The following is a 13,115-nucleotide window of genomic DNA, read 5'->3' as shown; positions in this document are numbered from 1 at the left end:
ATGCTGAGCATTATTTACTATGAAATGAGTTCTTTGATCAGGGAAATTCTAAGTGGAATATCACAATTTCGCATAAAGCATTCTGTTAAATGTGGATGGTAGGTTATTGAGCAGCATTGTGGACAGTGAGTGCAAATTCATACCCAGAGTAAATGTCTACTCCAGGAAAAACATAATATTACTCCTTCCATGATAGAAACTAGTTCAAAGCAATCTATCTGCTGCCAGGTAGCTGATTGATCATCCCATGGAGCTACATGATTAGTGGTGGTCTCTGCTGCTGGCCAAGGGCACACTCAGCAGTGATGGAGTCAGATCAGCTTTGGTGAGTGGAAGTCCATGTTGCTGAGCTCCTGCATAACCTCTATCTCTACGACTGTGACTACTTTATCCAGAAGCCCATTAGGCAATGACATGTGTGACTGGAGAAGGAGACTGACCTGGCTCCATAGAACAGTCTCCTTTTCCTTTGATTGTTAAAATCTTCTCATCTGAGGTCATCCTTTGAGGAACACTCAGATAGGACATAAATATGTATAAATTTCTTTCTCAGAGAAGTCAGTGCACATACTCAGCCCTCCTTTTCACCAACGTTTCAATCATGTTCCTTCTGGGTCCCTACTTGTCCAGTCCGGCAGGACACATCAACGTGGGCAGCGAACCTAGGTGGAGAGGAATGAAGGGACAAGAGACACGAGAGATGACAGCAAGACAGGAGTTCTGATCAAGCTGCAAACTTTTATTGTTCACACAGGGGTTATATGCTGGGGATGGGGAAGCTCTCTAATCAGCAATTGCTGGATGTGGGTGGTAAAACTGCCAGCTGCAGGGTGTCTGATGATCCTGATAACCGCAGGAAGTTCCAGGGAGATAGGTAGCTGCAGGATGTCTCCCAGGGGGCTGTCAGGCTATTCTTTGAAGGAAAATTTCCTTCTAGTCCCTGACACCTACTAGCCACCTAGCATGTTGGTCTTGGCTCATGAATTGATGTATAATTTCATATCTGGCTATTTCTCATTTCAGGAGAAATGAATAATCAGATTCACTGTTTGAGATTCCACCCATTGGGAGGATTCACCTCCATTGTCCTTCAGGGATGTCCTATAAAGGAGTTGTAGCACCCTTAGACAGTGCTTGCATCTCTTCTAGAACCATCTATAAACTATGTCCATGTTTCCCCTCCCTCTGTCAACTGTCACCTGCCCAGTGTTGTAATTTGGATAACTCTTCTTTCTCCACCCTTTATAAACTAGCGTCTCTGGAGCATCAATGCAACCAACTAGGCATAAAACCACCAGGAGCAGTGATCAAAAATAAATGGCCTGCAATTCATATTACTTTTGCCCTGGTTATTATCTCTGGAGGTTTTATTTTCCCTCCCTCCCTCTCTCCCTCCCTCCCTCCCTCTCCCTCCCTCCCCCCCCCCCTCTCTCTCTCTCTCTTTCTTTCTTTCTTTCTTTCTTTCTTTCTTTCTTTTTTTCTCTCTCTCCTTCCCTTCCTCCCTCCCTCCCCTCTTCTCCCCCCCTTTTCCCTCTCTTTTTCCTTGAAATATCATGATAGTTCATTCCTTACCTCCTACAAATTTTTGCTCACATTTTCCCATCGCAATGTGATCTCCACTGGTGAAAATATCCAAAGCGGATTTCCAGTGTGCCTTGTCTTTTAAATGTAAACTGCTTCTCTTGAGTATAAACAAAACTCATGACTTGTTACTAACTAGATAAAATATGGAAAAGTAAGAGACGGTCTCACCATTGACTATGTTGCTTTATATACAATATTTTATGAGTTCATCTTAACAAAATGGGAAAGGAGCTCTTCCTGCTGACTTTGAAGCCTCTGTTCCGGTGTAAGAGCTTGTGAAAAGTTCCTTAAGCAAGAGACTGTTGGCAGCCTCTAGTTGCTGAGTGTCCCTGAATGGTGGTCAGTAGGCAGTTTCTGTCAGAAACTCTAGGATTTTTTTTTTCCTTGACAAGTTTTTAGATAAAAATATAGGCCAAAACCTTTATTGATCAAAGGATAGACATACTAACCCACAGAAAATAAATGTGGATTATTTTAAGATAATGAATTTGTGCTAATTTGTTACACATACACACAAAAAAACCCCAAAACAAAACAACAACAAAAAAATACACCTTTTTCAATCACTATATTTGAAAATGCTGTCTCTTCCCTTACTGAGTTCCTAGTGGCTGTCTCTGCTTAACTTTGTCCACATCACTTTTCATTATGATTCATTCAACTAACATATTTATGTGGTTTTTATCTCTCTCTCTGTCAACTATGATGAAACTATCATGAAAAAGAGCAGAACATTTTTTCATCTTTGTCACAGCAACCGTGCTAGCATAGCACTTGACAAATAAATGGAGGCCACTCAATGAAGGGTAAATGAATACATGCATCACACACAAACCATTCAGAGCTGCAGGCAGCTTGAATAACATATAGCAGAGTAAATATAGAAGATCAAGGGCATGATTCAGGACATCCCAATTCCAATGTGACTCTACCACTTACAATGACTCTGGACAACTTTGCTTGCCTTCAATTTTCTCAATTCTAAATAAGAGTACTGTTATGTTTTGGATCTGAGTATCCCCCCAAAGCTCATGTGTTAGTCAATTCAGCCATGTTCAAAGGTGAGAAGATTGGATCACAAGGGTTCTGATCTCTTCAGTGGATTGATCTTTTTGATGGATTAATAATTTGAATGAAACATTGGAAGCTGGTAGAAACTACAGGTTGATGAGTGGCTGGGGGAAGTAGATCACTAGGGAAGTTACCTTGGGGACTGTGTCTGTCCCTGGACTTTTTTTTTTTTTTCTGTTTCTCTTTTTCTCTGTTTTCTGGATGCCATGAGCTGAGCACCTTTCCTCCGCCATACCCTTCCACCATGATTCTGCCTTACAGCCAGCTGACCATGGACTGAATCCTCTGAAACCATGACCCCCAAATAAATATTTTCTCCTGTAAGTTGTCTTTATCAAGTTATTTTGGATATAGTGACAAAAAAAAAAAAAAAAACTGAGGAACATAATATAAGCTTTGTCTACCTACATATTTATTTTCAGAATAAAACAAAGTAATGTATACAATAGTGCATAATCCATTTTAAGGAGCAATATTGATTCTAAATGAAGAAATACAGAAGATATTTTTAGTGTCCCCATTAAACACAGGAATTATAGGCAAGAAGTTAACAATATAGCACTTAAGAAAAATGAGAGTTGTTTCTCAGGTTTGGGGATGATACATAGACTTCCATATGTTAGGAGGAATGTAAAAATGGTGTAAAATTATGGGCAACGGTTTGGAAAACAATACAAGTTTCAAAAACAGAACATGCACATATTTTATCCCAGAATTTTTACTTGTAGGAACCTGTCTTGTGACCGGGCAGGGTTAAAAAGTATAAATACAAGAATGTTTATGGAAGTTTAGTTTGTGGTTTTAACACAACATGGTTGACTTGATTGTTTAAGCACAAACTGGTGATCTAACATAAAGTTTTATGTTTTCTCGTTTGTTGGTTGGAATCTATGCTACTGCTCACCTTCACTCTTTCTCCTCGCATTGAATAACATTTTGGCCAGTCTCTCAACTTTATCTGCTACCCTGAAACCAGGATCTTTACAACACTTCCACTTCCTGGGTTTGCTGAGAACATATTTGAGGACTAATGTTGACATCCTGTGTTGCTCTGGTGACCTTAGGCTCTCTAAAGAACCCATCATGGGGCTGGGGATGTGGCTCAAGCGGTAGCGCGCTCACCTGGCATGTGTGCGGCCTGGGTTGGAACCTCAGCACCACATACAAACAAATATGTTGTGTCTGCCGAAAACTAAAAAATAAATATTAAAAAATTTTCTCTATCTCTAAAAAAAAAAAAAATTATAAAAAAAAAATTTAAAAAAGAACCAATCCTAGTAACTCAGGGAAAAAGTAGAGTAGGCCCTCTGAGAAGATATCATATCAAAGAATATTGATCTACTATGCTTTGCCATTTTCTCATTGAATATTTACAATACATATATTAAATTATATGTCATGGTTCATTACACTTTGTTTTGGAGTAGGATACTTAGACTATTTCTTCACATGATTTCTTTTTAATAATTTTTCTTATTTTAAAATTCTACTTAACTGAGATTCCTGTCTTGATATATATCACTAAGAATTTCTTTTGAGTTATTTTCAATAAATTGCTGGGGAACTTTTTGAAATATTGGTATTCCATAGACCTCACTCCATAAACCTCATGGGTATTGTCTTGTGTATTTATTTGCATGAAACTTAAATTATACTATTTCCATTTTGAATTCTTAAAAGAATTTATTTAGTTTCTATTATGTGTACTTCAGAATTAATCTCTATATAAAATATGATTTGAATTTTGGTTTTGCTATAAAAACTTATATGAAAGTATATCAACGCTGGCAAATTATGACCATAACACTCTCCAAATTGTTTGTTCAGGTCTGTAAGCTCTGCAATTGAATATTACCAAAATGTCACATGAGCTGGTTAATTCTAATATCAAGAAGTGTCAAGTTCAGAGAAGTATGTGTCTAGATATGATAAAGATTAGCAGTATCAAGTGGATGTAGCTCTGCACTTCTGGACAAGCTCTGCAATCCTGACACAGGAACACTTTAAACACACACCATTTTCAAAATCAGCATTTGGGCAGAGGCCTCAGTTATGTCTATAAGCCAATCATACTAATGCTAAGATTACAGTATTGACATTTCAAAATGGCACCCTGATAGTCATCACTGTGTCAATGCAACTAGATTAATTCAAATCACAGTGATTAATTTGAAAGAGTAATTCATAAAAGTCTTGGCACTTCCTATAATTGCTTCAGAATGGAAGCTTTGCTTTTCGTTAGAAACATTTTACTTTTATTAATAAAATGTAAACCCACTAATTTTAACATTCTATTATTACGTGTATCTTATTTATTATACATGTATATATGTGTGTGTATATATATACATGTATATATATGTGTGTATATATATATATATATATATATATATATATATATGAAATTAACTTTTATTAAAAACTCTAAAGTCTACCTTCCTTGTTTGTTGCTTGCAGCTTCCCAATAAAATACTATTTTATAAAAGATTCTTTGTTGATTCACTCTTCCATTAGTATTGCAACTTTTTGACTCTGTGCCACTTAGCACATTTCATGCAATGACAGAGAGTATTTCTCAGTAAAGGAAATATAATAGAAACATATAACAAATAAATCTCCCATGATTTGACTAGACAATTATTTATCCATTCTTATCACTTCTGCACATATACTCCACTCTAGCCATGTTTCCCTACATAGATATGTTTTAGAAAATGCATGTTCTTGTTTCTGTTTGTACAAAACAGTTTATTTTTCCTGGTAATACCCTTCCATCTCCAATGTCTAACCTTTCTTCCTCAGGCTATTGCTGCGAATTGTTCAAGACAGAACTCAGGCATCACCTTTCCTTAGTAGCCCTCCTTGTTATTTTTAGGACATGCCTGTCTGTTTTTAGGCACAGTAACACTGTAAGAATATCCCAAAAAGGGATTGCTAACATTTTCAGGGTATGATCTCTTCTTATTTCTGCATCGTATACATAAACACATTCACACACTTGCCCTCAGGTACTTTTAAAGACATATTCTATGATCATAAAAATATTATTTAAAAAATCCTAAACATTTAACAGAGTAACTGTTGCTAGTGCTCAATAATTGTTTATTGAGTCTATTTAAAGTTTTAAACAAATATAAATGACCAAAACTATAAATTCTTAAAACTGAGAAGTAAACTTTTCTTGAGTTATTATGCTTTAAATCCAGATCTGGTTTTAAGATAAAAATAATTTATGTACATTATAAAGTTGTAGCTAGTTTTATTAGTCACATTGATATAATGATATCAATGTTCTACTTTATATGACATATTTGTTCAATTTATACTTTTATGACATGGTTTATCCTTTGTCAAATTCTACTTTGCAAAATCTCCTTTTGTACTGATGTGTCAGTGTAAATGAATGTAAAGTCTCAAAATTAACTTTGTATAATTAAAAATAATTCAACAATAATCACACAGATGTAGATAAATAATAGATACTTAAATATATATACACATGTATCTTCTATAAATTTAAATATTAGAAATTATTTGAAACTGAAGTTGTGTTTATGCTCAATGTAAGTGGTACAGTCAGAATCCAGTTATAATCCAGGATCACCAGGAGTCTAATGTTATTTAATCAGAATGACTAAATTTTTCTTAAGATTAATAGAAAATTCCTAATTTCAAGGATATAATAAATTCACTTAATAAAAAATATTTATTTAATAGGCATTTTTATATATTTGGCATTTTTCTAAGTCCCTGATACACATCAGTGTATATGTACAAGACATTTATTAAAACTGTATTCATAATTTCATCAAAATGTGACAAGTGTATTTTTTAATTTTCTTAGAATGCTGGTCTTAGACTGACATATCACAATTAACATAGCAACATAAAACATCAGGGGAAAATACTCCTTTAATAATTTTAAAAAACTGTACATCATCTCCATGAAAGATCATAGTGAAAATATTTGGGGTGGAAGACCACTTTGATTTCCCTTAAATCATACTACATATATGTCTGTCTATCAACTGTGTTCAACTCTGTATGCTCTTTTTCTAACATTCAACAAAGAAAATAAGCTCCTTTAATATAGATGAAGAACACTGCCCAAGGGAACAAGAACCCTTAGAAAACAATATTAATTTTCTTCCAAGGTCTTGAGTTATTTGGGAAATGTGTCTGATATTTGAGAGAAGGTACTCGTTTATATCATATCATAATTTGCCTTATGAACTAATATAAGACATTCACTCTTAGAAAATATGAGAAGGACCAGATGACTTTTTAGTAGAGAGCACATCAAAATATAAGGGATTGTATTATATATAATTGAAATATACAGTGAATTGAAGTTGTATGAAACTTAAGAGTTTGTAAGACTATAAAATGCTTCATCTAAATTTGGCAGAGAAACTTAGCAAACAATAATCAATATGAAGAGAAGAAAATTACATTTCAAATTTACCTAAGCTATAGATATACTTTTTGTTGTAATGTAGCAATAAGCTTGTACACTTTCACAAGCCAAGGTGGAAGAAAATATTTTTTTTTAAATGGGTTGTGATGATTATTGTTTTCCTTTGATGAGGTAAAAAAATGTTACATTGGGAAATTCCAACAGCACTAGAACTTTAAAATTGCCATAGACTCAAATACTATTAATCATTTCCATTTTTTTAATAGAGACTCAAAGAACTGAAACAAAGGGAATTTGCTCGAAATGTAGCATCTAAATCCAGAAAAGATGAAAGAAAACAGGAAAAGGCACTCCAACGTCTGCACAAGCTGGCCGAGCTAAGAAAGGAAACTGTATGGTGCGTATGAAATGAAATGTGAAGTTTTCTTAAAACATGACCAAAAAAAAAACCAAAAAAACTTGGGGGAGTTAGAAATAAAGGGCATAATCTATTTATTTCTGTACCCAGAATAAAACACACATGTTGTCATGGACTTCTGTAGGCTGTAAACAGTCATTTGAATTTGAATTTTATGCAAACACCTGTTTAATGCACATTTTGATAAAAATGCCAAAGTTACTATAATTTTAGTTTATAAAAAAGTAGATTCATATTATGTTGCAATTTAAGCTATCTGGATTGAAAGCTATCCTATTTCTTGGTGAAATTCAAAACATTTGATTGAAGAAGAGAGTAAGTGACTGTCTATGACCTTTTTTGCAAAGGGAGTTTTAGGAGGATCTTATTTTTTAAACAAAATTTTGGAGAACTTTTATTTGAAATTTTCTTTGACATTTTAAAAAAAAGGTCAGGAAGATGCTCTGCACATCAAAAGCAGATCAAAATTAGTTTCACTGTGAATAAACTATAACTGGACTGTTAGAAGTTTGCAACTCTTAAACTTTGGCCTGCTTCTCACAGTGAACAACTATAAGATGTCAAAAGTATCATTATATAGACCTCACAATCCCAGCCAGGGCAATGTTATTAAAAGAAGACCACTTTTAAAAGTGTGCTTTTTTCCCCTCCTGATAAATAAAACTTCTCTTGTTACTGTCTATAACAAAGTTATTTTATAACAAATGTATTTTATACTGAATAGTGTTATGAAATTTGCTGATGTACCAGAACATTTTTAGGCATGCCAGAATTTGGAAAAAAATCATTAAAATAAAATTTGAACATATTTAGAATCCTATATGAATCCTATATACATGGGCACATGTATATATTAGTTATATATATATATATACACACACACACACACACACACTAACCAAATATGTGCTTTTTACCAAAATATATATACATATATATCATAAGTTAACCAGATAGCTTTTACTAATATATATTTATTAATACACATACACACATGTATATATATGTGCATATGTATGTATATATATATATATATATACATATACATATACTAACCAGATATATGTTTTTAATCTATGAGAGGATAAATGGAAAATTATAACATTTGAAGTAAATATTATAGAGAACCATGGAACTTATGTGATTTAATGTTCTAGAAGTAATATTTGCAAACAGGCATAATTTTATCATTAACTCTGTGCTTCTAAAGATGTGCAAATAGAAGCTGCTACTGCTGTTACTTAGTAGCAGATAAGGAAGAGTACATTATATTGGTAATTACAGAAAATATCCCAATAAAAATGTTTGGTCATTTATAACTTCCAAAAAACTAAATTTTTAAAATAGCCAGGAAGATTCTGCACAAGATGGAAGGATTTCTAATATTTATGTGCTGACCACATAGATTTTTTAAAATCAATGTTCACTATTTATGGCATACTGTAATGCCAAATAAATACAATTCACATCTTTAAAAAGTGGTCTTTTGTCCTGCATTACTGTATACTATGATGTAACTTACAATTTCATGATAATTTTAATATTGAGCCTAGCGACAAGCTATCTTTAAGACAGTAATATTTCTTAGATATCTTTGCATGACAGCAAACCACTTGGACCATGGTAGGTTCTGAGTGAATGCTGTTGAACTGAATTGTTAAATCAAATTCTCAGCATTTCTAAGGTCATGATTTTGTGATTTTTCAATTTCTTTCATATTTTTCATAAAACATCAATAAAGTCAACTATATAACATCAATAAATTCAACTATTTGTGAATTAAAAATAATTTTACTTTAAGGAATTTTGTAACACTCCAAAATGTCACTGAATAGGATGTGGAGGTGGAAAATCTTGGACAAGAAGCAATGCTCTGAGAGCACAGGAGTGTCTGAGACATTGCTCTTTTTACTGTAAGAGTTTATAAGACATATTTCCTAGTTATCCCAAACAATAACCAATAGCTAAGAGCTAGTGTGACAGTGTGGAAAGCAATTGCAGCATATGAAAATAATTCTTGCAATAATTTAAAAATAAAATTATATATATTTTAATGACATTTCTAAGATTTAAGAGTCTGAGTGTTTTTCCTTCGAAGTGTCCTATTTAACGTACATTTGGTTTCTTTTTGTAGTGCTCCTGGAAGTGGCCCCATGTTCAAGTCAACAACTGTTACTGTGAAAGAAAACTGTAATGAAATTGCTCAAAGAGTTGTGGATTCAGCTAACAACCAGCAAGATTTCAAATATACTTTGATCCACAATGAAGAAAATACTAAAGATGTTACCACTGTTGCTGCAGATCCAGAAAGCACAAATAATTATACAGCAAAAAATAATCAAGTTGGGGATCAAGTCCAGGGAATTCACAGACACAAAATCGGCTTCTCTTTTGCATTTCCAAAGAAAGCATCTGTAAAGCTGGAGTCCTCGGCTGCAGCCTTCTCTGAATACAATGATGATGCCTCTGTGGAGAAAGAATTTAGCAGAAAAAGTAGATTTGTCCCCAGCACTTGTCATCTTCAACTATCTTCACCAACAGATGCGCTTTTGAGTTCTGGGGAAAAAGCTAACTCTTTTCATCCACCAGAGGCAATGAGCACTGAGAAAGAAATTGCTCAAACTCAAGAGATGAAAGAAGTTTCTAATGAAAAAGACACATTATTATTACCTTCATTTTGCCAGCTTCAACTCCCTTTTACTTCCAATGCAGATGATTGCCAAAATTCAGTTCCATTAACAGATCAAATATCACTTGAAGATGTTAGTATTAATGAAGGCATACCTGTGAGTGACAATAATTCTGAGTTGTTAGGAAATCAATCCACAGTTTTCGAAATGTCTAAGGATTGTATATCTGTGCAAGCTATTACAGAAGAAAACATTAAGGATAATGATTCACCCTCTATTGAAATTGAAAATAAAAATGGCTCTGAGATACTGGACCCTTCAAATACTGAAGAGGGTAATACAATCTTACATAAAAAAGTAGATCTATATAAGAGACCATGTGAGCCCTTTGTACCTGTACTCAACAAACGTGGATCAACAGTTCTTCAGTGGCCATCAGAAATGCTGGTTTACACAAATACTGAGCCATCGATTTCTTATAGCTGCAATCCTCTCTGTTTTGACTTTAAGTCCACCAAATTAAAAAATAATCTAGATAAGAATAAGGTAACCTTAAATGACCTTTCTTCTCAGCAGAAGGGAGAAGACTTTTGCAAGAGATCAGTTTCTGATTGCAAGGATACATCACTTACAGAAATCACAGATTGTGAAATTGGTGACAGCAAAACTGAATACACACAAGTTACTCCTCTTTTAGCTGATGATACTCTTCCCAATAGTTGTGAGTCTGGAAAACATGAGAATATGGGTCAAATGTCTAAAAATATTTCCTGTGGGACAAGGAAAACAGAAAAATATCATTTTACTAGAAATCAAATAAAGCATGACACTATGAATGAGAAATGCAATAAAATACGGTTGAAAGACACTCATGAACATTGGTTCCATAAAAGTAAAAGAAAGAAAAAAAGGAGAAAGTTATGTCAGCATCATCATGGGCAGAAAACCAAAGAATCAGAAAGTCACTGCAAAATGGAAATGGAATATAGTTATCCTGATAGAACTAGGAAAAATCCACTGGAACCAATTTCAGAAAGACAGTATTTAGCTGCAGGGCAATTATTAGACTCACATAAGTTACCTGAAAAAAAGCCTAAGTCATCATCTATATACTTAAATGAAAATGAAGAAATGTGTAAAACCTGGAATATCGAATATAGTAACAGTGATACCATCAGTTCTAAAAACCATTGCAAAAAGAACACAATACTTTTAAAAGGACAATCACATCCAACAATGATATATTCTGGGAAGCATAATTTAACATACTCCAGAACTTACTGCTGTTGGAAATCCAGACTGTCAAGCTGTAGTCAGGACCACAGATGCATAGCTCTTCAGAAAAACACAGAGTGCGTGAGTCAGAATCAGCCTGTTAAGAGAGGTTACAATTCTCTCATGAATGAATCAGAAAGATTCCATCGAAAACGTAGACAACATTCGTACTGTTATTCTTCAGATGAAAGTTTAAATCGACAGAATTATTTACCAGAAGAATTTTTGAAGCCAGCAAGAGCTTCAATTGCTCCCTGTAAGCCTAAAAAGAAAAGAAGGAGAAAAAGAAGCAGATTATACACTGGAGGTGAACCTTTGGAAATCAAAGAAAATACAGATTATTCCATGAAAAGGAGCTCTTCTTTAAGTCATCCAGATGGGATAATGAGTGAGGGGAAAAATGAAGAAATAAAACCACAAGAAGTTGCAAATATTGAAAGGAACTCAGAACAACCAGACCAAGGAACAAACAAATTGATTTTGCATCCTAGCAATCTCTTGCCTTCTGAAACCAATGATGAAACTGACCAGTTAGTAGCAGAGGCCACTTCTATTGAACTGTCAGGGGTTTCCAATGCTCCTACCACATCTGTCTATGTAGATAGTGCCCCAACAAAAGAAGCAATTGGCAATGCTTTGCCTGAACACAAAGAAAGAAGTGAGACTACAAATATTAATGAAAAGCAAATTCCTTTCAAGGTGCCTAATATCGAAAGGAACTTTAGACAGTCACAGCCTAAATCATACCTTTGTCATTATGAATTGGCTGAGGCCCTTCCACAAGGAAAAATGAATGAGGCATCAACAGAGTGGCTGTGTTATAATTCAGGAATACTTAACACACAACCACCACTACCATTCAAGGAAGCACATGTCAATGGTCATACCTTTGTAACAACAGAGCAAATCCTGGCTCCATTAGCTTTACCAGAACAAGCATTATTGATCCCACTAGAAAACCATGACAAATTCAAAAATCTACCGTGTGAGGTCTACCAGCACATTATACAGCCAAACATGCTGGCCAACAAGGTCAAATTTACTTTTCCTCCAGCTCCTCTCCCTCCCCCAAGCACACCTCTGCAGCCTTTGCCTTTGCAGCAGCCCTTATGTTCTACCTCTGTAACCACAATCCATCACACTGTTTTGCAGCAGCATGCTGCAGCTGCTGCAGCTGCCGCTGCCGCAGCAGCTGCAGGAACCTTTAAAGTGCTTCAACCACATCAACAGTTTCTTTCCCAAGTCCCAGCTCTCGCCAGAACATCTATACCTCAGATCTCAGTAGGAACAGTAGGACCCAGGCTTTGTCCTGGGAACCAGCCAACTTTTGTTGCTCCTCCTCAGATGCCAATCATTCCAGCTTCAGTTCTTCATCCTAGCCATCTGGCTTTCCCGCCTTTGCCTCATGCGCTCTTTCCTTCACTGCTTTCCCCACACCCAGCTGTCATCCCTCTGCAGCCCCTCTTCTAGTCATTACCATAAACAGGAAAAGAAAATACATTAAAACCATGGCTATATGCGTGGGAATTCATCTCAATGAATAATTGGATGTATAACTGATGAAAAAAACCTGGCCAAAATATGGCCTTATTGATTTCAATTCATTTACTGTAAGTGTAATGATGCAAATAAATTCTTAAGTTTCTGATATATAACATTATTAAAGCACTGAATAGTTTGAAAATCAATACAATATATGCTGTATATTAAAATGATGTCT

General features: G+C 34.7%; 1 protein-coding gene across 1 annotated transcript in view; it reads left to right on the top strand.

The window, feature by feature from the left end:
• Positions 1-12,865, top strand: part of Znf804a (zinc finger protein 804A) — a 296,273-nt gene extending 283,408 nt beyond the window's left edge. Inside the window, exons 3-4 of the mRNA XM_027943981.2 lie at positions 7,339-7,469; positions 9,625-12,865. Coding sequence (XP_027799782.2) covers positions 7,339-7,469; positions 9,625-12,865 — 3,372 coding nt within the window. The remainder of the gene's footprint in view (positions 1-7,338; positions 7,470-9,624) is intronic.
• The last annotated feature ends 250 nt before the right edge of the window (positions 12,866-13,115 follow it).

Source organism: Marmota flaviventris, chromosome 11 (assembly GCF_047511675.1).
Source record: "Marmota flaviventris isolate mMarFla1 chromosome 11, mMarFla1.hap1, whole genome shotgun sequence".
NCBI classification, from domain to species: domain Eukaryota; kingdom Metazoa; phylum Chordata; class Mammalia; order Rodentia; family Sciuridae; genus Marmota; species Marmota flaviventris.
The sequence above is the reverse complement of the archived record's forward strand: the minus strand, read 5'-3'. Positions and strand labels throughout refer to the sequence as shown.